Source organism: Mustela lutreola, chromosome 1 (genome assembly GCF_030435805.1).
Source record: "Mustela lutreola isolate mMusLut2 chromosome 1, mMusLut2.pri, whole genome shotgun sequence".
Lineage (NCBI taxonomy): Eukaryota > Metazoa > Chordata > Mammalia > Carnivora > Mustelidae > Mustela > Mustela lutreola.
The window spans coordinates 113,314,960-113,341,670 of record NC_081290.1 but is presented as its reverse complement, the minus strand read 5'-3'; the positions used below and the strand labels follow the sequence as shown (position 1 = coordinate 113,341,670).

Sequence of the window (26,711 nt, the reverse complement as noted above, 5' to 3'; positions counted from 1 at the left end):
CATCTGGCTGGCTCAGTTGGTGGAGTACAAAACTCCTGATCGCAGGGTTGTAAGTTCAGGCACCACACTGGCTGTGGAGATTACTTAAAAATATAATATTTTTTTAAAAAAATGTATTTTAATAAAAGCCTTAATGATTATAATCCGTTGTTATGACTACATAGTACAAAGCCAATTTGTCAACAAATAACATCTAAACGTCACTGCTAGTGTCACCCAGTCCTATCTACAAGATTTCCACTTGCAATAAAGTAGTATCCTACCACTCATATGGTGGTACTTACAAGGTTTTGAGGGAAAAAATGTGAAGAATAGGAAGCATTGTATGTATACTCTGTGTGCATATGCTACTGAGCTAAAAATATCATGCTCTGATATTGTCAGATGATCTCATTGTCATTTTGTAGGTGGGCTCTTCTAAGAAATTATTTGTCAATCTATAATAGTTGTAAATATATAGATAAGAAAATAAACACAGGTAAATAAATCTGAGGAAAATAATAGAAGATTGCCTTGGATTTTGTGTAACTAACCAGGGAATTTTTTACCTTGAAAACTAAAAAGTGAATTGTTTTTGGTGAAATTATTTATGCCCAACATTATCTTATATTTGTACAGAAAATAGCCAAACATTCTTTCTTTTTTTTTTTTTTAAGATTTTTATTTATTTATTTGAGAGGGAGAGTAAGCAAGTGAGAGAGCATGAGTTGGGTGGAGGGGTAGGGGGAGAAACAGACTCTCTGCTGAACAGGGAGCCCAACCCACACAGGGCTAGATCCCAGGACCTGGGATCATGACCTGAACTGAAGGCAGACGCTTAACCAACTGAGCCACCCAGGTGTCCAAAAGGCATTATTTCTGAGATGTTTCTGATACCTAAATGCTACAGCAAGGAAATTCCTCAGCATCCCCACTATTTTGTTCTTATATGGTCTACTAGCCAAGTGTCTTGAAACAGACAAGCAGAGAAGGAAACTGCTCTTCACAAATGCGGGAATCAGAATGTGTTGGCAATTCATGAGGATACAATGAAATGCTCTCCAACTTTATCCTTTAGCTGAAGTTTATTTTTAAGAATTCAGATAATTAGCAGGCTGGCTGATCAAGTCAAATTATTCTGGATTTGGTTGGGTTAGAAAAGAAGTCACTTAGAATAAATGAAGTCATGAAACCTCTGTTCTGTTGATAAACGCTTCTTAGTACTCTTTTGTAACCTCGTATGCAAGAGAGCTAATGAAACAGAAATTCTAATCATGTAATCTGAGAACTCCTGAAATTGTTTCACTTCTCAATTCTTTGATAAAGAAAAGATGATACAGCAATAAATTGGTAGCACATGCATGCACAGAAGAGAAATAAGTCTATTTTGTTAGTTTTATAAACAATAGAATCAACAAGCTTGAAAAAGGCTAAAAAATTTTTTTTCTTGGTGTTCATGTTGGAAATCTAAACAAAAAATTTGATTTTTTAGGAGGGCATTCCCTAGAGTTTGGTTAATAATCTAGTCTTCCTTTTAGCAATCCCAGAAAGAAAAAAAAAAAAATCAAGAGTCCTTTCCCTGAAATATGCAAAAACAGGAACAAAAATTGTATTTTGTGTTTTGCCAGTATTCCAATCTAAATGATACGAGGGATGGTAGATAGCATGCCCAGGAACCCATGGCTTCCAAGTAAGTTTCTTCCTAAACATCAGCCAGGGAATGGGGGAGTTTCCCTCAAAAAGGAAGACATTACCTACTTACCTACTTAGGTAGGTAAACTATAATATTAGACATTGGATATCTTTATAGTGGAGTGTTTTGGTAATACGAGAAAAAAAAAAAGGAAATTGGGAGCTTTAACAAGGAAGAGTGTGAAACTAAGCTCTTGTTAGTGTTCTCCAGCTGTGGCCTGGAGAACACTGTGTTACGAGCACCCTACATCACTTACTGGAGCGACCACCCAATGATTAACCATCATCCCAACTGAATGAGGTTCTCCTTAACTGCTTCTACCTCTTTTTTTTTTTTTTTTAAGATTTTATTTCTTTATGGGACAGACAGAGATCACAAGTAGGCAGAGAGGCAGGCAGAGAGAGAGAGAGAGGGGAGGAAGCAGACTCCCTGCTGAGCAGAGAGCCCGAAGATGTGGGGCTCGATCCCAGAACTCTGGCATCACGACCTGAGCTGAAGGCAGAGGCTTTAACCCACTGAGCCACCCAGGCGCCCCTGCTTCTACCTCTTTTCACTCCGATTCAACTCCGGATAAGCAAACTTCTAACCTAAATTTTATTTTTCAATTGGACTTCCCCGGAAGTAAAACGATCTGAATATTCCAGATTGCTTCACAAGTATCCTTTTTTTTTTTTTTTGAATTTATGATAAACTTCTGGGTTTCTCATCAACTTCTAGTGAGCTTTATTTTTAGCATGAATGAATCCCTGAGAGTCTGCTTATTCTGTAGTTGTATCAATAAAAGTGAATTTCTGAATATGCTTGGTTTTAATTGATAGAGACTTCATAAAGTCTTATTTGTCCTGAGAGTTTCAGTCTGAAAAAAACTTGCCTAGTGTTCTTTTTCTAACCAGCTCTTCAAGTACAACATGACTGAACTAAAAACCACAGTCCTTCATTTATCTTAAATAATAGTTTGTGAAATCTTGTCATGTATAAAATTTATCTTTGTTTAAAGCCATGTATAAAACTTTAAGATTATATATTAATGGTGGTAATAGTTGAGGCTTAATACTTGATACATTGGGAGTTCCTTATAATATCTTTCTGTAGTAAAAAGTATGTTTGGGGAGGCTGAATGGTCTCAGTTAAGTGTCTGCCTTTTACTCAGGTCATGATCCTAGGGTCCTCGGATCAAGCCCCACGTTGTGGGGGGGGGAATCCATGCTCAGCAGGGAGTCTGCTTCTCTTTCTGTCCCTCCCCGCTCCTTTTGCTCTCTCTCTCTTTTGCCCTCTCTCTCACAAATAAATAAATAAGATTGTTGGAGGCCACGGCACGATTGGAGTCGAGGACCAAACCATGCCCTGACTTGTGTCTCCTTTAAAGTCCAGACACCTTGACAAGGGGTTAAGGACAGGAAAGTTGAGTAACACTGAGAAAGGGTCTGTGCTATGTAGCGTGCACTCACCTACGTGACCTCCCACACGCTCTCCCTACAGAAGGGAACGCTGTGGTCAGGGTCATGAATTCTTAGTTGGTCCTTGTCATTCCTGTACCTCCCATAACCCACTCTCTGGTTGATTGTCTTGCTAATGGCTTTAGCTGGAAATTACCTGATATCACGAGGTTTGCTTGTAGTTGATGTAAACTTGTTATAGGAACTTGCGGTCATCTGACTAGATACTGATGTATTACTCCTCCTATTGTGGTCGGCCTTATAAATGATTATAAGATGTGGAATAAAATCGGCACTGTTGGACATCATCCTCAGTGCTCCTGTTGCCCCCATCTCTTTGTCTCTTAATTTCTTTTCACCATCCTCTTACCTTCATGTTTCCTGGTCGATTTGTCGCACCGGCCACGACATAAGATCTTTTTAAAAAGTGTATGTTTGAAATTTCTTAATAAAAAGTAAAGCAAAAAAAAAAAAATCAAGAGATGTCAAATCCATCTTCAAAGGACATTCTAAAATTGAGGTAATGTGATTTGTTCTCTCCCCGGATTTTCAGTGTTATTTGTCTTCACAACAAGCAAAACTTTAGCTCAAGTTACTCAGGCAATGCTATCAGGTGTCCACCAGCTCTGCCTCTTGCCGTGGGCTATTTCTTTGCCAGGAGGCACTATATTTGGATCTATGTCTAACAGTTGATACTTTGGCTCAAGTTTTAAGAATCAACTCATTTCTTTTCCAGGAGGGGTTGAAACATGTTTGTCCCTGCTGATCATATTGAAATATCTATGAAATAGATAAGTTTTTGATTTTCATAGAGATATTTCTGCCCTCTTGATAAAAACCTACTAAAAGTTCTCCTTATACTCTAAGGCCTCTGTCCCCTTGTGTAAGATAGGATCTCTTGGTCAAAATTTTTATATGCTTCTGTCTTTGGGTCAGAAACACTTTAGGGTTATAGAGACTAACTTCTGAAATGATATCACATTGATTTAACTGTTATACAAACATAAGTATATACTTAATAATACAAAATTTAAAATATTATAAATTTAATAAATAGTATAACATAAACAATATAAAGTTCTATTAAATAGAAAAAAAGGTCTATCAGAATTTTGTCAAGGAATCTGATAGACTATAGGATCCTTTATAGGATCTTATATAGGATTCTATAAAGATATAGGTATCTTTATATACCTATAAAGATGTAGGTAGATACAAAGAAAACAAGAAATGTCTTCATCTTTTTCCTCCTAAAGATTAAATCCTACATAGAAAAACTTACTGGCCTAATAAACATCATTAAATGAAATGTTCAATTGATGTTAATATGGGAAATGTGTTTCATTTACTTCAATGTGGTTCATTTAATGGGCAAATTCATTTTGCCCATTTTATCACAGTGCTTTTGTTACATTACTTTAGGTCTTGTGTTGAATGTGTGTTTAAAAGTTTATCAAAATTATCTTTCAATGTTTACTACAACCTTGATTAAGACCATTCTATTCAGACTGATTAAGGTGTATCTGTATCAAGTATCTGGGTTAAATTAAAAAATAAAATAAAATCTAGGACAAATTTGAATACTGTATTTTTCAGATAGAATTTGGATATTTGACTTTGTATTGCTGGAATAACCATATATATTCTCAAATTTCCCTTTCTAGAAGAAATTCATAGAAAAAAACCAAATATTCTGTGGAGATTAAAATTTGATTTTTCCACATATTAAAAAAATAAGTTACTATTATCAAAAGGTCTCATTCTGTAGGGAAGGGTATGAATCTTAATAGAAATAATGGTTTCAGTTTAAAGTATTTAAAGAAAATATTCTTTACTATCAGGCATAGAGATTTATCTCATAATCCTGAAATTACTTATATTATGATCAATCTTTTTACTTTATTGTCATTCCCCTAATATTCCTTGTCAGTTAAGCAAAAACATAAAAATAGTCAAGGAAGTTTACATCTTGAATTAGAATCACATTGGCCTGAATCTGACTTGCGTGAAAAGAAAATTTCAGAGATATAAGCTTCCATAATATACTCTGTAGAAACAGCCACATTTCAGTTATGTACATGTACTCTATAGTCAAATTGTTAGGATTCAAAACCTGGTTCTACCTATACTAGTCAGCTGTACAAATGTAAGTTATATTAACTGTGTTCTTTCATTTCCTTAGCTGAAAATAAGAGTACCTAGCTCCTATGGTTCCTAGGAGGATAAAATAAATCCATATGTATAAAGAATTCAGAAGAATATCTAGCTAGTCAAAATTTTGATTTGTTCCGAAGTATTTTTTATGTTATATGAGAATTTCCATAACAATATAAGTGTGTATAACAGTGTTATGTATATTAGCATGTGCTAAAAATGCTACTCCTGATTTTCACTTCATTATAAAAGTAAAATGTTTTCATAGAAAATTTAGGAAGTACAAAAAACAAATAGAAGTGTAATAAAATTTTACCAAGTTTCACCATCCAGAGGCAACTATTGATAACATCTGTAACTATAGTTTTTCCATGAATTTTGAGATGTTTTGGTGTCTAAATAATATTCAAGTGGAAAGGGGTGGATTCGTTATTTATATACAGCACACAGCAGTTATTTTGTTAGAGCTTTTGAATTCTGAGAAGAAGCAGGCATTCACACTTTTGGCTAAAGTAGAGTTTAAAAATATTTTGTCATGTGAAATAATCAGATTATGAAAATATTAAAAGATTCCAGGTTCGTATCTCATAGATTTAAAAAAAATGTCTTTCTTACTTTCTTCATCAGTTAACCTCTGCGCCGCTGGTAGAAAGTGGCTTTGAGGAATTTCCCAGAATAATTTTATTCTGAAATTAAATGCCAATAGGTCTATGCATATTACAGAGATTGACAGAATTTGATATGATGTGTAAATTGGGTATTATTAATAGAATTCTGTTTAGATTTTGTATATGTTATTGATCCATATTCATTCCTCTGTATTATTCCTTATCCTAAAACAAGTCTATGCTTTAATTAGATTTTTGATGAGTGGATTCATCATTTTTTGTACTACATCCCGTTACATTTTGGCTAGGAATGGCACGCTTTACTGCATTCCACTGTGACTACACATGTGGATACCTTCCAATGAAAATATTAGTTTACATGCTTTTCCCAGAGTATGTAAACGGATTTTAAAAACACTTAGTAGAGGTACTGTCTTTTGGGTGGAGAGATTTTAATGTAAATAAAGCATGTTAAGATTAGATTTCCCCAAGGATCTTTCCAATCCCAAATACCACTTGTTTAAATGCCCTTATTTGTACACTAGCCTTGTTAATAATTATGTCTTCCTAGCTCCACCATTGCTGGAGAGATACAAGGAAAAGCACAAGAAATTCTAAACCCAGACAATGGAAAGACTACCTAAAGGATCAGAAGTGATTACATCATTAATTTGGGACAAAACTATAAATTAAAGAAATTAATATTTAAAACAAATTTAAAATTAATTTGGGGCAATTAAAATTTATATTATCTTATATAGAAAATTTATATTATCATGAAGTTAGTCAATTAATGTAGTTTTTAAAAACAAATCTGTGTTGTTTTATTTTCATTTTAGGTGTAATATATATGTATATATATTTCAAATATTTTATTTATGTATTTGACAGGGAGAAAGAAAGCACAAGCAAGGGGAGCAGTAGGCAGAGGGAGAGGGAGAAGCAGGCTCTCCACAAAGCAGGAGCCCGATGTGGGGTTCGATCCTAGAACCCTGGGATCATGACTAGAGTTGAAGGCAGACACTTAACCGTCTGAGTCACCTAGCTGCCCCGTAAATATTCTCTACAATTTGAAATATAGAAAATTATAAAGTAAAAAAATGAACAGTTTCATAATCCTATCTCCCAAAGATAACTCTGGTTAATTGTTTACCCTATATGCATAAACAAGGTCTAGATTTAAGTTTATTTTATTTGTGATTCAGAATAATAACCTTCACTAGCTCTTTTAAAACTTGATAAAAGTTGACACTGTGGAAAGAAAGCACTTACTTCTAGATTTATTTTATTTTATTTTAAGATTTTATTTATTTATTTGACAGAGAAAGTTCACAAGTAGGCAGAGAGGCAGACAGAGAGAGAGAAGTGGGGAAGCAGGCTCCCTGCCGAGCAGAGAGCCCAACGTGGGACTTGATCCTAGGACCCCGAGATCATGACCTGAGTCGAAGGCAGATGCTTAACCCACTGAGCCACCCAGGCGCCCTACTTCTAGATTTTAACTGATGGTGGGTCATACCACACTATAATCTAATGGAAGTAGTTCTAGAAATCCTAAAATGACTAAAAAGTCATCAATTTTTAAAAAAATCATAAAAGCAAAAATTATAATATTTTTACAGAGTGACTTTACTTTAAAAATCACATATCAACAGAGTTTAGGGCATGAAAGATGCTTGATAAATAAGTGTGCATGGCATTCTAATGATTTATGTGAAGTTATTGATGATAAAAAGAATTACCAATAATGTATCAGTCAGGGTTTTGAGAGGAAACTGATGGTGTATAATTGACATACAATAACCTATTAGTATCAGGTGGCTAACAAAGGGACTAATATTGAAAATGTTTTAATAAAGGGACACTGCACAGAGATGTGCATAGATCTTTTAATGAGCTCTCACTGTGTACATTCTAGATCTTCTCTGTTCACAATTTCCTAAGTTCGTTTAGCTCAAAGACTTCCCGATTATCCTGATTGAAACCCGAAGGTTTTTTTTTTTTTTCATTTGTCTTTTCTTGTTTTCCTCCCCCACTGGTTCTCCACTCTTTTTACATCAAGGCAAACTTAGAACCTGAGGAAAATGGGTAAGACTTCTTCTCAGTCTGCACTACCTCCCAGGCCGAGATTAATTTCTTGGCATAACCAACTAATTGCGAAGTTGTGCCCTAGGCCCATTCTCATTTTCTTGGCTTTCCTCAAATATCATTTTTCTTTATATACCAAGCTTTTAAAAATTATATTCTGTTTCTGTCTCCTCTCCAAAATCCCATATTCTCTGTCCTTTCCCATGAAGAGCCAGATGCCTCAAAGAAATGACATTGAGTAAAATGTCAGACTGGCTAAACCCTGATCTTATTGTGAGGAATATTCCTCCCCTTCTGAAAGCTGAAACTTGGAGCTCTCTCTCTGATAGTTTTTTCAGTTCCCTTACTATCTACCCTTTTTATTTATACACCCTCACTTACTAAATTGGCCTTTTTTTCCCTAACTAGAAACTGTCAGGAGAATGCATTATCCTTTCAAAAATGTCTCCTCTCTCTTCAATATTAGTTATTAATACCACTCCCCCAAACCAGATTTGAAATCTTCAAGCAGTTTTAAGAAGTTTAAACTTTTTAATTTGTTCCTTGATCCTATTTATTTACTCAATTAGGTAGTCTTCATGGATCTGCTCTGAGAGCCTTTCCTATCCACTTACTTCTTCCTACTCTCTCTCTCTGCTTCTTTAGTGTTTGTCCCTCTGGGGGCAAACAATGGAGAAAAATCTCCATTCTAGATTTTATTTTATTTTTACTTTTTTAGTTGGGGAGGGGCAGAGAGATACAGAGATAGAATTTTTTTTTTTTTTTTTTTTTTTTAAGATCTTATTTATTTGACTGAGACAGAGATCACAAGTAGGCAGAAGCAGGCAGAGAAGAAAGCAGGCTCCCTGCGAAGCAGACAGCCGTGGGCAGGACTCGATCCCAAGACCCTGAGATCATGATCTGAGAGGCTTAACCCACTGAACCACCCAGGTGCTCTGAGAGAGAATCTTAAACCCCCAGAGCAGAACCTGACTTGAGGCTCAATCTCACTGAGGCTCCATCTTAGGAGCCTGAAATCATGACCCGAGCCTAAATCAAGAGTCTAGTGCTTTAACCAACTGAGCCACCAAGACACTCCGACCATTCTGGATTTTAAACATTAAATATTCATACCTATGAGTGGTTTGTTTGTCTTTCAGGATTAGGACTTACAAAATAAATTGACTTAGAGTAAAGTAGGAACTTTTTAAAGACCAGTACTTTACAGTTTATTGGGTGCAACTGTAAGAACTCGTCTTAGCCAAGCCATCTTGGTAATTAAAAATTTCTGTTATTTTTGAAGTACTGCAAGAGGATTCTGAGTCATACACTGGATAATAAAATGTTAGAGCAAACATTTATTCACTTGGGTAACTACTGTGTTTAGATGGAATTTTCTTAAAAACTCTTCCCACTCAATTTATTTTTTTGATCTACTTATTTTTCTCTTGTGCACTAGTTATGATAAAGGGCAACTTTAAATATAGTTTCCTTTGCAGTGAGTTCCTTTGCTTAGTCTGTAGAGTTAACAAGGCTAAGGACACTGGTCTGATTTCCCATTGGATCAGTTATCATCCTGATAACTGCTAGTAGTCTGTAGTTGCAGACTGTCCTTCAAGTCATGGCCAACCATTTCATAAAAGTGATTCATGGACAACACAAAGAAAAGGAGTCAGAATGTCTTGGGAGCAAGTCATTCTGAAACAAGTTAAGGCACATCCTCCACCAGAATTGGTTCAGGATTTTTGTCATTTCGTATACAAGTAACATACCTACTCGTAATAATATATAAGTATTTAATCTCCATAATTTGTTGCAGATTGCTTCTCTCTGGTTCCCAACAGTGTTAGGGGCTATGGTTTTTCATCTTCTTTCTCTAGTCTTTAAGCTGGATGGCTTAATTGAATTTACCAGAAGCAGGGTGTTGAGATGAAATGAACTTGGTTTTGGAATCACATCTTGTGATTTACTCTGTTACTCATTAGTTGTGTGCTCTTGGTTAAATATCGTAATCTCCACGTTTCTGTTTCTTTTGAAAAAAATACCTACTTTATATGGTTGTAAGAATTTAAAAAGATAATATACATAACTCACCAAGAACATAGTACACAGTGAATGCTCAAGTTTTCTACTTGTCTTTGTGGTACATAAATAAATGTAATCAGATTTGGAAAGCTTCATATGGCTACCATTTATTCAACATCTACTGGGTGTCCAGCATGCTGCCAGTGCTTTATATATATCATCCCTACTCTTCACAATAACCTCCAAAAGTTATTCATAATTATTTCCCAAGGATGAGGGAGCTGAGATAAGTTACTGTTGTCTGGGATGCATGGTTATCACCTAAGCACATTATAGTACGTTGGGGATGCAGGGATATTTCTAGGTAAGAGGTTTTTAAGCAATGTAGTTTAATAATTACCTGGAGTAGGGGAGAGAGTGTTTTTTTAAAAAGGCAGGTTCCTGGGGCCCCTCTGCAAGGATCCTGGGTCTGGGTAAGTCCCAGAAAAATGCAATTTTAACAAGCTACCTATGTTATTTTGATGTAGCTGGTTTTTTTGGAGGACTCTTGGATAAATGTATCTGGATCATACCTTAATTTGGCTTTTTAAATTTTCACTTCCCTTTAAACTGCAAGAGGAGAAGGAGAATTCAAAGGCAGGCTAGCCTATATAGACTAAAATTTGAATATGCTAAGTAAGCAACACTCCTTACTCTCAATGCTTCAAGGTGCTTACTCTCTGGTGAAATCTCCATATACTACCCGCAATTCTTGATGTCTTTATTAACCCTGTTTAACTGGGTTCGTTTTAATTGTATCAGCAGCAAAAATGAAGGGGAGTAGAGATGGGATCCTTACAGGGTAACTCTAGCCATTGCCCTGCAGAACCATCACAAACTGATTTCTTGCAACCTCCATTTTCTTAACTACAAATGGGGATGACATTTGTCTTACAAAGTTGTTGTAAGGATCGCCCCACTGTCTGGCACTTGGTAGGTATTTATAAATGTCACTGTTATTATTTATTCAATTTTGAGGTGAGGTGTCAAACATGATAATTAAAGTGCTGCAGGGGCACCTGGCTGGCTCTGTTGGTGGAACACAGGACTCTTGATCTCAAAGTTGTGGGTTCCTGCCCCATGGTGAGTGCAGAGATTACTTAAAAAAATAAAATCTTTAAAAAAAAAAAAAAAAAAAGTACTCCCCAAACCAGCTTTCACACTAAGAAACTTTTCCTTCCAACATAATCTTTCCCAGAATGTGATGAATGCTATGGAGCAGAGCCATCCAATGAAAATATGGTACTAGTCACATGGTAATTTTATTTTTTATTTTTTAAGATTTTATTTATTTATTTGACAGAGAGAGATCACAAGTAGGCAGAGAGGCAGGCAGAGAGAGAGGAGGAAGCAGGCTCCCTGTTGAGCAGAGAGCCCGATGCGGGACTCGATCCCAGGACCCTGAGATCATGACCTGAGCCGAAGGCAGCGGCTTAACCCACTGAGCCACCCAGGCGCCCGGTAATTTTATGCATATGCAAAAGAAAACGGATGAAATCAGTTTTAAGAATATGATGTATTTTATTTATTTATTTTTTAAAAAATTTTTATTTATTTATTTGTCAGAGAGAGAGCGAGAGCGAGCACAGGCAGAGTGGAAGGCAGAGTCAGAGGGAGAAGCAGGTTCCCCGCGGAGCAAGGAACCCGATGTGGGACTCGATCCCAGGAAGCTGGGATCATGACCTGAGCCGATGGCAGCTGCTTAACCAACTGAGCCACCCAGGCCTCCCAAGAATATGATGTATTTTAATCAAAATTTTCATATCAAGACTTTGCAACTTAGAGGGCTTTTTGAACTTCTATCCCATCTCAATTTAGGTATTAACTTTTCAATGGTGAAGAGAAATGTAATCATACATTAAATTTGTGTCTTAGGTATAATTAAGTTTTGTTTAACACAGTGTTTTCTTTAACACAAATGTTACCCTGCTTCAGTTTTAAAATGTCAATTAAAATTATATAAAACAAAAAATTCAGGGCCTTCGTCTTATAGCCATATTTCAAATGTTCAATTCCCACACGTGGCTTAGTGGCTACCGTTTTGGTTGGAACAGTATTGGACCTTCTCCTCTAGAAGGCTGTTGTACATCAAGGGAATTCATGGACCCCGTGAAGTTCATCCTTGCTTTATATGCCCTTTGGTTAAAAATTGTCCTTTTCACTTCTTATAACCCAATTCACAGTTTTAAAAAAATTCAACAAATTACTTTCCATATATTCACTGCACATCCTTTAAGTTTGTTTATGAGTAAAATCCTCGGGCTAAATCCAGCAACTTTACAGAAACTGAAAAGTGTGCTACTGATTTTTTTGGACTTACAAAATAAAGAGGATATACTGGTTGAACAGCTTTTGGCCCTTGCTCTCTATCCCTGTCTTCTGGAATGATCATAGAGCTTGACTTCTAGTTATTAGGGTTACCGATTTTCACCTTCCTGACAAGCAAACTTCAGGGTCTGCACTTCTTTGGGCACGGAAAGCTCTCTCCAAAAAACAGGCAGTAGTCGCTGAATTTGCATAGCTAGGGATTTAGCCAAAGCCCTCTTCTATTTTTAGCCAGAACAACTGCTTGCCAATTCAAAGTTTCTGGAGAGAGAAATGCGTCCATTACAAAACAGACACGCGGAGCGTACCTCTGCCAGGTACTGCCCGAAATCCCCTGACTACCCCCACCGAAACTCGGTAGCTCCATTGTTTTCCAGCACTGGCTTCAGCTCGCCTAAGCAAGCCCGCGCGCCAGACTCCTGCGTACCCTGCTCCGCCCGTCTGGGGCAGCCCGGTCGGGCCGGGGGCGTGGCCGGGAGCGGGGCGGGGGCGGAGGGGGGAGCGTGTCTCCGCCTGGGGGCGGGGTCGGGGAGTGCAAGGAGGCGGAAGTTCCCCGGGCGGTGGGGACGGCGCACGCACCCCGAATCACTTGTCAGCGCTAGTCGGAGGCGGAGGCAGCGCCGCGCTGCAGTGGAGGTGAGTGACCGCCGGTCGGGGATGCGCTGCTCCTCTATCCCGCAGGGAGGAGGGGGAGAAGCGGTCTTCCTGCGCCGGGTGCGCGGAGGGAAGCCCAGCTGGGGAGCAGGAGGGGGCGCGCCTCGCGCGGGGACGGCTCCTCAGGTGCTTTCTGGAGCGGCGGAGGTGAGAGTGCCGCGTGGGAAGAGGAGCTCCCGGGGAAGGGCGGCGCGGGAGTGGGCGCAAGGCCAGAGGGCGAGCACTGGAAGTTCCTGGAGCTCGGGTCGGCCGGGACGACTGTGGCGGAGGCAGGGACGTGGAGCTCTGGGGCACCCCCGCAGCGACCCGCCGGCCAGCCGGCTGCTGGGAGTCGCCGGGCGTCGCCGGGCGCCTACTTTGGCGTCTGGGTACACCCACCTCCTGCAGGGGTGTAGGGAGCGAGACTAAACGGGAAAGGCGTGTTGCTGTTTTTTTGTTTGCTTTAGCGCTGAGAAGTGTTTATTTCCTTCCAGGTACTTAAAATTGCGTACCTGTTTGGGGAAACAGCCGGGCGACCAGAAATAAAGCTTGTTTAAAAAAAAAAAAATCTGTCATAATCGCCAGATTTATTAAGACTTGAGTACTTGTTGGGGCTTTTGTAAGACTGTGCGTTCAGTGCATTTGACAATAAGTGGAAAAAGGAAGGGCGTCTGGACAGGGCAGAGCTAGGAAAGAAAATTCGTGGCTGCGTCGACAGGGTAGGTCTAGGGTGTGATCGCCAGATCCTATCCCAAGTCCGCCTTCTGACGGTTGAGGACGTCGGACCTGCCAGCCACGGAAATAGCCGGCTCCGGAGCCTTATTTGGCAAACAGGGCTAGGCGTGAACCTCTGCTGGAAAATTTCGTGTCGACTGCTTTCATCATGTGCCTGTGGCTTTAGTTCCTCAGCTCTATCCCCATTATCTCTGAATTTGGGGAAAAAGAGAATCTAAAGATACTGCTCGTTAATTTCAGGCCCTTCTTGTCACTTTGAGTTCTCCTTTCCCCCCTTCCCATTCACCGAAGAAGCCGGCGTAGAAGCGTGGGAAATACCAAGCTTCCTTCTCAAATACTAAAGCGAAGACATTGTTTAGACTTTCCCTAAGAGAAAACCCCAAACTGTACGGGAAGGTCCAACATTTTTTCGTGTTTGAAAGCAGAATAGGCAGCTCACTATTTCCTCCCTGCTTAGTATTTTAGGAGGAGCTTGGGTACTAATAACCAGATGGGGGAGACCTGGAAAAAGCCAATAACAGTATTACCATTGCATAGGGATCAGAATGTTTTAAGGCAAATGAAGCTAACAGAGAGAATACTAGAAATGACAGTGGTTCTGTAGTGTGGCTGTGACCTTGCCAGTAAATTTTAATAAATGAGGTCAAGTTATGAAGGGAATTCCCAAGTAAAGGGAAGTTGTATGTACATGGTTTGATATATAAATTGCATACATTTTCTTGTAGGAAACAGTGGGTCCAGAGGAAGTTGAGCCTAACTTTCACATTGTTCTCTTGATACAAGTTAAAGATTAAGAAAGGCAGGGGGCAGGCTTCCTGTGAAATATCTGTTGGCTTTACACTCTTCTGATTTGTATCATAAGTCTTTCTTTACTAGTTCTATGAAAATCTTTTATTACAGCGGGAAAGCAGTTAAATTATGTGTGACTCTTAATTATCTTACTATGTGGTGTTCATGGGTATCTAACAGTTTGACTTCTGGCATGGCCGTTGGGTCTTTTTAGTGCGCTGTGTGTATTACATCAGTACTGAATGTGTATTAGCTATGCCTGTGGAAAGCTCATTTCATTTCTGGGTAGGTACTGTACAGATTTTTCACTGGCTTAATTTTTCTTTAAGGACCAGACTTGAAAGTTTTGCCTCATTTTCCCCTTATGAGAAGATGTAATCTGTTTGTTTTTAATATTCCCAATGGTTCACATACCTACATGTGCCAATATTAATTTGGTGTAATGGGATCAAAGTTTTGAATGGTTAAAAAAATGGAAAAATATTTAAAGACAGGTAATATAAGGTAGTGATTTAGTCTAACAGCACAAATTTTCCAAGGAAATGTGTCTTCAACAGTTTTTTTTTAAATGTGATTTAAAATGATTAAATTATACATCCACTATATTTTTAACACTTTAAAGGGCAAAATAATATTGTTTCGTAGTATTACATTTTAGAAAATACCCATTTCTCCCAATTTCGCCCACTACACATAACCATCATACCAACCAATACCAAACTCAAAGTCACACTTTTTAAAAAATCCTATAAAAGTAAAACCATGAGAGTCATTATGAGTGCACTTACAGCAAAACAAAAAAGAGCACTGAAGTGCTGCTGCCTTTCTAAAGCTCCAGTTCCCTTTCATGCATTGACCTTCTATTTCTACCCCATTTAGTCAGTCTCATTCACTGTGTGGTTAATGCTCATTCTTTGCTTGCTTTATGTGATGTGTGTATAAAATAAGAAGCAAGTTCTCACTGAAATATCACTGTGCTGCTAGAGGATTGCCTATCATTGTCTGTCTAAAGGAAAAGTAAATATTGCTCTAAGTGTTGAAAATACCATGTCTTTCTAAGAGGAAATGCAAATTGTCGTTTATGATTGGAGAGAATAGTTTTGTGCATTAAAAAACACTTTAAAGAGTTTTGTATGTGGAAAGCATGAGTGAGAGTCTACAGATTCGCAGTCCTTTTCATATCGGAGAGTAGCTTTGAATTTAAGGACTCTTACCAACTGCAGGCGAAAGAATGCATGCGGTAGAGGGGAGGGGAAAATCATTTTGAATTAAACCTGAAATAAAATCTTATTCTTTCTCCTATGTGTAATGAAGTGTTATAAAGTACTTTGAGTTAAAGTCTGTATGCAAGAAGCCACAAATTAGACTGTCGCAAGTTATAGAACTGATCAAATGTCTAGAAATAGATTCTCATGTGGAATTTTTAGACCATGGAAGTTGGCATCAGTTTAGAAATTGTGTATTAGCTCATAGATTCCTATTCCTGAAAAGACTGTAATGAGAACTTAATGTAGACTTATCCTCAGTATCTTCTCATACCCCCGAAACAAAATACTGAACATAATTTAGTTGAGTTTATATTAAGTACAATTAAATAGGTAATGGGGCTTCAAATAAACATTTTGTTAACCATCTAATTTTCTTTCACAGTTTCTTTCGTTTTCTGAGATTGGACTTTGAGCTATCAGAGCCATGAGCAACTACAGTGTGTCCTTGGTTGGCCCAGCTCCTTGGGGTTTCCGGCTGCAAGGTGGCAAGGATTTCAACATGCCTCTGACAATCTCTAGTGTAAGCAAACTTCACAGATTTTATTACAGATGTTCATTCAGTGCTTAATCCTGGAAACTTCAGGGCTGAGTTGTTGAATTCTCTGGATAACCTGTACTCATTACAATTGCTTATGGGATTTAATCTCGGAAAACTTAGTTATGTATAATAAAAGATGTGGAGGGGAGGTAATTTAGCAAGGATAATTGATTTCAGTTGAGCTTATTTTCGGTCTCCCCCATCTTATTAATAAGGAAATGGAAAGCATTTAAATAGGTGGTAGACTTCAAATATTTGAACTGTCACTAATTTGGGGAATCTTAACCTTAGTTTCTTTATATGTAATATTAGAAGGCTGCACAATGGGATTTTCATTGTTTCTTTCAGCTCCAGAAGCTGTTAATTAAAAACTGTTGATTAATATCAAATAAAATGACTGTTTTCGGTGTTATTTCCTCCGGTCACTTTCTGGTGAAGGTGATAGTCAACAGTAGAATTGCCAGAGACTGCTTATATTTGAAGAGGGATTGAGGGCTTGGATCTCCTAGATAGTCAGCTTATAAATAATTGAGATTTTGTTGTTTACTACATTATTGATTTAGTTTGAATGTATTTTGTGTATACAACTTAAGGATATATTTTCATGATGATGATGGTGTTTTTTTGAAGCATGACATATGTCAAGCACTGTTTCTGCTTGCTATTAATTGCTGGCTTTTTTTTCGTAGTCAAATAGGAATATCCACTCCCCTTTTAATTATATGAGCATGTTATACACACTGCTCCGTGTCTTTTTTTCTCAATAATTTATCGTGGAGAACTTTCCCTAAAGGTTTTTGTTTTTGTTTTAAACAACTATGTAGACTTCTCTTGTAGGGAAGTAACATACATTTAACCAGTCCCCTATGGAAAGGCATTTATATTGTTTCTAGTATTGTTATTTCAAACAGTGCTGTGGTGGATACCATATACGCATAATTTTTTATGTGTATGTATAAACACAGTTGACTCTTGAACAACACAGATAGGAACTGTGTAGGTCCACTTACACAGGGATTTCTTTTCCAATAAATATATATACAATACTGTAAATGTATTTTCTCTTCCTTCTGATTTTCATTTTTCTTTTTAAGATTGATTTTTTTTATTTTAGAGAGAGTGAGAGAGAGCACAGGCAGGCTTGGGGAGGGCCAGAGGGAAAGGGAGAAAATCTCAAGCACACTTCCCAATGAGTATGGAGCCTGATGCAGGGCTTGATCTCAAGACCCTGACATCATGACCTGAGCCAGATTCAAGGGTCAGATGCTTAACCAAACCACCCAAGCACTCCCTTATGATTTTCTTAATATTTTTTTCTAGCTTACTGTATTATAAAAGTACAGTATATATAACATGAAAATATGTGTTAATAGATTCTTTGTTATTGGTAAGGTTTTCAGTGAACAGTAGGCTATTAGTATGGTTAAATTTTGGAGGGAGTCAAAAGTTACATGTAGATTTTTGACTATATGATGCAGTCAGTGCCCCAACCTCCATGCTGTTTAACTGTTATGTGTGTGTGTGTGTGTATACACATGCATATATATGGACACATACATATACAATTTCGATAGGCTGTGTCAATTTATACTTTTGTGCAATGCACAAGAATACCTTCTGTTACTCCCCACCCCCAACAGCCTTGCGAGCAAACTTTTGGATTTTTGCGTATGTGTTGTGTGTGTGTGTGTATACACATACACTGCTGCTTATATATACACACACCTTAATTTTGAGAGATTAAGTTTGTAACGTGTGAAAATAGCTAAAATACAGCTAATCCCAATTTACTAATGGAGTTTTCCTTGTTTCTTGTCTGTGGATTTTTAAAACAGTTTATTTTATTTTATTTTTTAAACAGTTAACTTTAATTTACCACCAATTTCTGTCTTGATTCCAGTTAATCAGATTTTACAAGGAAATGCATATATGTAATCCAGCCTTTAAGTTTTAAGACCATGGTTGGATGAAATTTTAAATGGAAAGCATCCATGTGAAAATGGGTCTTACGATTTATTCGTGTTTGAGCAAGGCAATTTTTTTCTCTTCCTGAAGATCTCTTATGAGGAAAAGAATGATACCTTACTATTGTCTTGTTTTTATGTTCTGTTAACATTATTAATATTAAGTTTGAATATCTTACTTTATAAATAATGGACTATAGAAGTTATTGTTTAGTTTAAAATGCATCCAGTTTTGGTGGGGAAGAAGTCCAGAAACAAATTGACACCTAATGAAACAAACTAAATCACTGTGTGGTTTGGTAGTAGAAATGCAAATGTGCTGTGTAAGTTTTGTGGTACCATGCCTTTAAAAGAGTTTTCTGTGCTTTAGTTTCCTGGCAGACAATTTGAGGCCTAGCTCCATGTTGTGATGCTGATAAAACAGAACACTGTGTACATACATATGTGCCCTCCCTTGGCACAGAAGAAATGCTTTCCTTGTGTAGACAGAGTGCTAATTAAAGGATTTTGAACATACTGATTAAAAGAGACTATGGTAACAAAGCTGCTGAGTTATTTCTGTTCTCTTACAAAAGTCTCTGCCATCTCCTGTGACCTTTTTGGGCCTTGTGCAGTGGGGCATGCAATTCATTCTGGACTGGAGAGGATGGGAAGGGGAGGGGAGGAGAGAAGGGAATGTTGGCTCAACTGTGCTGCTAGGCTGTTGGCTTTCACTGTAGTTACTTTTAACCCCTTGTGTGGTTCAGTTCAAACATGCCTATAACATTGCCTAATAAAGACGTGTGCCTAATAACTAATTTATATTGTTGTAATAAGATTAGTAATGTTACACCTTGTCTTACTTAGTTCTCTAGTTATATTTATTCTGCCTTAATTATGTAAAATTATTGGGAAATATTTCTGTGGTCACTAAATTGTTTAATTAATGTGTCAAAAAGTAATTAAAACTTAACAGCATGCCTTAAAACATTAATTTAGGGCTTCTCATATTAATGATAGGTATGAAATTATTAGCAAGGTCGGGTACATTGTATTCTCTTAGCTCTTATTTTTTACAACAATATTATAATATTAAGAAGAAAAAATATTTTGAGACTTGCAATATCAAAAGCCCTATAATTATGGGTAACGTAGGAGTTATTTTTTTTACTTAGAGTCTACTGGAATTGAAAAAGAAAAAAAAATCACAAGTTTGTGCTTAGTTGGGAAGCTGCATATTTATGTTTAGAGTCCAAAAGCATACAGTTTTTTCTCTGTTCATTTGTTGCTATGTCCAGCTCCATAGGGCTATTTACATTCCCTTATAACATTGGAACCCTGTGATAGCAAATGTATATGTCATAAGTAGACCATTGGCTGGGACCTGAACATTTCTGTTTTCCTGAGATTTTGTTGTTATTAGCATGTGAATATGCTGGGTGTGACTTTGTGTTTTAAAGAATGCAAACTATACATTTTTTTCTTGCCAACTATACAATATTTAACATTTCACATAGATTTTCCCATTATCTATGGTGTACAAGTTTTGCCTTCTTTTTTAGTAGGTGGGACCGTTTCTAAGACAAGATTATCTTAGAAACTTTTAAAAGGATCCTCACATTACTGTAACTATATAATCACATGTCATTGTCTTCAGTTTCCTATTCTTAAAATGGAGTGCTGGCTACAACAGTTTGTAGGCCGCCTTTTTATGACCCTGTATTTATGGAATTGCCTTGAAGCCATGGAATGTGGGATGGGTTTCTTTGTAGCAGTGTGGGTGATTGGTCTTTGCCAGTATATTTTATAAGAAGAAATAGGAGACTTCTTGCACAATTCAAGGCCATATTTTGGCAAGTTGATGTTCCTCACGATGGAATTACAGGAAGGATGATATATTTGTGAATAACATCTTTTAAGTATGGCATCTTAAGGTTACAATACTCTCTTTTGTGTATTCTGATTTATGATACTAGAATTTTTTTTTCTTAAATGTCAGTATTTGAATTTCCTGAAGATGAGCTCCCAATTCTCCATAAAACATCTACATTGTTTCTTCAGATAAGAATGAGGTCAAATATTTTAATACAAATTAATAGTAATACAAATAATGATTTTGATTCTCAAGAGTTAGGAGAGGATTAGTTGTTACCAACTCAGACAAGATTTTAGTTGGATTTAAAAAGCAAAGGAAATTTACTACTTTCTGGATTATGGAGTTCGGCTTGGGAGTATAAGATAGAACAGAGAAAAGACAGCTGTGAAACATTTTGCCAAGAATTCATTTATTCAGCAGTTATAGGAATACTTTCTAGAAACCATTTAAGAAGGTATAAAATATTGGGGGGTAAAAAGGTTGGGGAGAAAAGAATTAAGTGCCGTACTAGACATTGTTAAAGACCTATCACAAGACAGTATTTGGTGAAATTACAAAGATACAGATAAGTGTTTCTCAGTTTCAGTGGGCTTTTTTATTTGTGGGGTCGGCTTTCTGCAGGAGAAATTAATTGAAATGATCCTTGAAGGATGAAATTTTAATACCTCAAAGTCAACATTCTCTGTGTTGGTTTTCAGTAGAAAGTGAAGATGAAGGCTTTTCTTGCCATTGCTTGACTTCGAGCAAAGCTGTTAATATATTTGAGTGATTCTCCAGACAGGCCAGCTGCAGAGTTTCCCTCCTAGAGGAGGATAGAAAGAGACTTTCAGTCCTCTCAAGCTGAAATGGGAGAACCATCCTACCTTGAATAAATGGGCCCATTGTTAATTTTAAGCTGTTGAGTATTTTCTTTTACAGTCCCTTCCAACTACTCTGTCATTATGCCAAGTTGGAAAGTTAAGGATTTAGTTTGTATAACTACATAATGTATATTTCACATGTATGTTCATCTTCTGCTTTTAAAATATTAATTACCTTTTTTGTGGGGCACAGAGACTGGCTTTTTTTCCTAAGTGGTGATTTTCTGTCATTGTGGTTACAAGGTAAAGAATCTCAAGCTAATTCTGAAGATGTTTTTCTGGATTGTTATTTGTAAATAAATGAAAAATCTTATCTGTGTTTGGTTGTAAATTAGTAGTTCTAGAAAAGGGGAGCTTGATTTTTCAGATTTTAATGAATGTTGGGCATTTTGGAAAGTTATCTGTTAAAATAAGAGGACTTTTACTGTCTGTAGGCCTTCTGTACGTGATGGAGGAAATAATATGGAGATTGGGCGAAGTAAGAATAACGTATTATTTTACTTTATTTTTTTAGAGAGAGAGAGAGAGTATGCATGTGTGGGGATGGGGGTAGGGTATGGAAAGGGCAGAGGGAGAGAGAATCTTAAGCAGGCTCCATGCCCAGCCCACTGTGGAGCCAGATGCTAGGTTTGATCTCAAAACCCTGAAATTGCAACCTGAGCCAAAATCAAGAGTTGGATGCTTATCGGACTGAGCCACCCAGGTGCTCCAAGAATAACATTTTAAACCCAAGTAAAGGATATTTTTACATAACTTGTTCACCTACTTACAATTAGGTATAATATCTCCTCAAACTGAGAATATTGAAGACTGTGGACTTCAGTTATTTTTGAGAACTTTCAGGAAGAGCTTTTCTTTATAATGGTTGTTGGTCAGGTTGCAGTGTGAATATACAGTTAACCAGTTGTCTTTGTCCAAAATATCCTCTTTACAGTAGTTCTACCCAGAGTCCCATATACCATAAGATCAGTCATGGCCTTTTCTCCCAGTTATGACTGCACGGGGGAAAATACCTGATAGGAGTTAGTTCTTTCAGAAGCAAACATTGCTCTGGACGAAGAAGGTGTTGTTGCTTTGGTGTCTTGTAAGGGTTAATTCTGTTTCAGTTTCAGTAGGTGAGACTCTAGGCCTTTATTTAAATTTTGGGATACAGAAATATTGACTCTGTAATATAAAATGTGACAGAATAAGACCCTAGCATGTGAAAGACTAATATATGCATACATTTGCAAATAAAGGACATAAGGGAATGAAAAGAGCAGTTAGCTTAAGCAGTTAAGGAGCAGTGACTATGGTAACCGTTAACTTAGGTATTCTAGGTGCAGAGCCACTCCATAGCCCTGTTGGGAATTCAGGTTTGGTTTTTAAATTATGAAGTGGGATAATCACTTTTTTATCGTAGATACTCTGTTTTTTTATTAAGTGGGGTTTTTTTTTTTTTTTTTTTTTTTGGTAATAAGATATTTATGAAAAGACACAGGAGACAGTTTTGAATGAGTGTTTAAAGTTAGGTTTGGGAGAATTTTTTTTTTTAAGATTTTATTTATTTATTTGACAGAGAGCACAAGTAGGCAGGCAGAGAGAAGGGGGGAGGCCGAGCAGAGCTGCTCTCTGCTGAGCAGAGAGCCCAATGTGGGGCTCGATCCCAGGATCCTGAGATCATGACCCCAGCAGAAGGCAGAGGCTTTAACCCACTGAGCCACCCAGGTGCTGCTGGAAGAATTTTTTACAATATTGTGATTCCTGTCATTCCCCACCTTATTTTTTTTTCTTGTTTTATATAAGTACAGTTATCTACCCTACTGTAAATAACTCTTTTTTTTTTTTTTAAACAACTGATGTTGTGCCCATTTTGTGTGATGATTAGTGGAACAAAGTCCATCAACTTCTTTGGCATTTAGTACTTGAAGCCAATCTAGATAGTTATAACATGTGACCCTGATAGGCCTACATGGAGGAGATTAAAATGGACTGGGAAAGTTAACAGGAAGGAATGGAAAGGAGCACATTAGATGGAAGGAGAAAAGAGGCAGTTTGAAAAAGGCCACAATGGGAGCACTTACTTACTGGGTCACATTTGTTACTCAAACAGTCTTCTTAACCTTTCACACTTCCCACTTTTTTTTTTTTTTTTTTAAAGATTTATTTATTTATTTGACAGAGAGAGATTACAAGTAGGCAGAGAGGCAGGCAGAGAGAGAGAGAGGAGGAAGCAGGCTCCCTGCTGAGCAGAGAGCCCGATGCGGAACTCGATCCCAGGACCCTGAGATCATGACCTGAGCCGAAGGCAGCGGCTTAACCCACTGAGCCACCCAGGCGCCCCACACTTCCCACTTTTAAAGTTTGGTTAATTTATACTTCTTTTTAGGTAATACATTCATATAGTTTGAAATTCCAGAGGTACAACAGGATATAATGGAGAGTCTCCTGTTGTCCTGCCTTTCATTTAGTTTTCCTGGAAGCAACCAGTTAGCAGTTTCTTGTGTATAATTTCAGAGATGATCTGTACAGATACATGTATATACATATATATATCCTTATCACCCTCCTTTTCAACTCAGACAGCATCCTTAAAAACTATACTTTTGGGGGGGCATTTTGTTTTCTTCACTTAACGCCAAATCAGTAAATACGTCATTCTTTTTGTATAGCTGCATTGATTGGATTTATCATAATTTATTCAACTGGTTTTACTGACACTGCAATAATTTTTGCATTTGTATATATGTCATATATATGAATGTATCTGTCAGATAAATTCCTAGAAATGGAATTGCTGAGTCAAAGGGGTAGATACATTTATAATTTTGATTGATACTGCCAACTATCTCTATAAGACACTCCTACCCACAGTATAAGAATACTTGTTTCCTCATACCTGTGCTAACACACTTTTCAACAGACTTTGATCTTTTCTGATCAGATGGGGCTCTTTCCACTTTTCTCCTTTTTATAGCTCTTAATCCCAAGTAGTCTACCAAGGATTTTCTGTTTTTAAGTGGTTCATTGTTTTTCATTTTGCATGAGAACATATGAAATAAAAATGTGCTGCTCTTCTATAAATGACACCATTAATTTCCAGGGATGATGTTCTTTGAATTTTTTCATAAGGAGTTTTGATTAATAGTTACCCTCTATCATTTATTTCCTAATTCTTGAGGGTATGTGATTTGGTGAGTGCTGTGAAGTGTGTAAACCTGGTGATTCACAGACCTGTACCCCTGGGGATAAAAATATATGTTTATAAAAAATAAAAAATTAAAAAAAAAAAAAGATTCTACATGTAAGTGAAAAAAAAAAATAAAAGCTAATGAAGAGTAAAAAAAAAAAAAAAAGTATTTCCTATTTTTTTTTTTTTTTTTTTTTTTTTAAAGATTTTATTTATTTATTTGTCAGAGAGAGAGCGAGCGAGAGCAAGCACAGGCAGACAGAGTGGAAGGCAGAGTCAGAGGGAGAAGCAGGCTCCCTGCGGAGCAAGGAGCCCGATGTGGGACTCGATCCCAGGACGCCGGGATCATGACCTGAGCCGAAGGCAGCTGCTTAACCAACTGAGCCACCCAGGCGTCCCAGTATTTCCTATTTTTAAGTAGATTTCCTCTCAGTGTTAACATATTACTTCCAGTTACATGTGAAAGATTTTGTTTGTTTTTTGTTGAACAGTTTTTGGCATATTGCCTTGTAGATTTTCTGAAAAATTTAAGCAAATCACATTTAATAGAGTCATGGTTGTTACTTTTGGAGTTTCTCCTGGAGCCTGATAATATTGTGGGATTTCAGATCTTCTCTAGCTCCCTTTAAATGATGTGACAAGGAGACCTTTATGAGCTGTTCACTATGGCCCTGGGACATAGTAAAATTCACCCCTAGAAAACTCACTGTTTTCATTATCAACCTTTTATTAGCCAGTGGAGCTTAACTGAAGTGTTACATTTTCAATAACATAGTAAATCAGGCATTGTGAAGGCATACTAACATGAGGCATAATGTATTTCTTCATTTTACCCTGGTCTGAGCAGCAGAATATGTGTGTTGGTAACCTTGGTGAGAAAGAGAATAAGGATGCCAGGGATGTTTGTGTTTATGTGGTTAAAGGGGATGTGGAATTTCCCTTTCATGTGTTGCTGTAATTTTTTTTTTTTTTTTTTACGATTTTTTAAATTTATTTGAGAGAACACTAGCAGGGTTGAGAGGGAGAAGCAGGTTCTCTGCAAGAAGAGATCATGACCTGAGCCAAAGGCAGATGCCATAACAGACTGAGCCACCCAGGTGTCCCTTAATTCTTAAATATGGGAAGTGGGGCGCCTAGCTAGCAGTTGGTGGAGTATGCAACTCTTGATAGGGTTTGGGGATTTGAGCCACAAGTTGGGTGTAGAGATTACTTAAAAATAAAATATTTTTTAAAAAAGATTTTATTTATTTATTTATGAGAGAGAGAGAGAGCATGCATGAGTATGGTTGGGGGAGGACAGAGGGAGAAGCAGACTCCCAGCTGAGCAGGGAACTAGATGTGGGGCTTTGCCTCAGGACCCTGGGGTCATGACCTGAGCTGATGGCATAAGCTTAACTGACTGAGCCACCCAGGCACACCACTTAAAAATAAAACCTTAAAAAAATATATGATGAGAAGAGTTTGGAACTTGCTTAGAATTTGCACCATTTTTTATTTGAGTTCTGTGATTTCTTAAACATTTTTTTGTTCCAGGATCCAAAAATTGATTTAACAATGGCCGTTGTTCTTCATAATTGTTTTGGGTAAATTTTGGCTTACTAAAATTTTGTTTTAATGATGTTAACTGTTGAATGCCATTTACCATTTGTTCTATCAGGGATTTAAGGGTTATGATATGGTTCTGTTGAGGATGCAATAATTAGCTTATGTATTTCATAAATGATTTCTGAGATTATAACTTTTATAGATAGTAAAATTAAAAAGTTTAGTAGGGTTGTATAATGTTAGCCAGAGGAGGTTGTGGATATGTTCTGAAAGTATTTTTCTTCTTGAGAAAAGGTAGTGGGGGACAAATGTCCTTTAGAAAACAAATGCTCTGTCCCTTAACTAGGAATCTTTAAAGATGTTCTGGAGAAAGAAGTTCATACATATGTACAAGTATTATTACACATGTAATTTTCATGATTTTGGACATTTTCTTGACATATTTCTGTGCTACTAACTTCTAAATCGTCTACAAATAGTTCTTCTGATCTTTTCATAGTAGGCATTTCTGTATACGAACCTCTCCATCTAGAAGATTCTGGTTATTGGTATTCAATTCTCAGAGTGATAATTGATATTTTAGTAGACACAGGTGTTTCCAGACTTTGTCATTGGCTTATCTCCTTGTAGTTTGTTTCTTTATACTCAGGCTGGCAGTTTGCCCAGGTAGAAATTCTAAAATCCTGCATTTAACACATTACTGTCCTATTTAAGAACAGTTAAGGGTTTCCTGTTTGTTGAATTATTGCTTGACTCCTCTGCCTGGCATTCCAGCTGCATATAAATGGGTCCCCTTAAAACAATTGAGCTTATGGTCCAAAATGCCCATTTTGAACCGTAAAGTCCTTGGTCTCTTAAATTTTTTGTGCTTACTACCTTTGTTTCTTCTTACCTTTAATCCTCTAACCATCCTTCAAGGCACATTCATATACCAAGTGCTCTTTCAGATTTTTGACTACTCCAGCTTGCTTGGGTCTCCTTTCTTTCCTATATTAAACAATAAAAATAATGATGTAAATAAGCTGACATTTA

The 26,711-nt window shown here is 37.2% G+C and overlaps 1 protein-coding gene across 12 annotated transcripts in view; it reads left to right on the top strand.

The window, feature by feature from the left end:
- The first annotated feature begins 12,843 nt into the window (after nt 1-12,843).
- The window catches only part of PDLIM5 (PDZ and LIM domain 5), a 201,138-nt gene continuing 187,270 nt past the window's right edge, over nt 12,844-26,711 (top strand). For 3 of the 12 annotated variants that reach the window (XM_059172633.1, XM_059172629.1, XM_059172623.1), the window contains exons 1-2: nt 12,845-12,959; nt 16,131-16,268. In XM_059172633.1, the coding sequence (XP_059028616.1) occupies nt 16,173-16,268 (96 nt within the window). In that variant the 5' untranslated portion in view covers nt 12,845-12,959; nt 16,131-16,172. The other 9 variants (XM_059172610.1, XM_059172596.1, XM_059172637.1 and 6 more) reach the window with 5 other exon arrangements.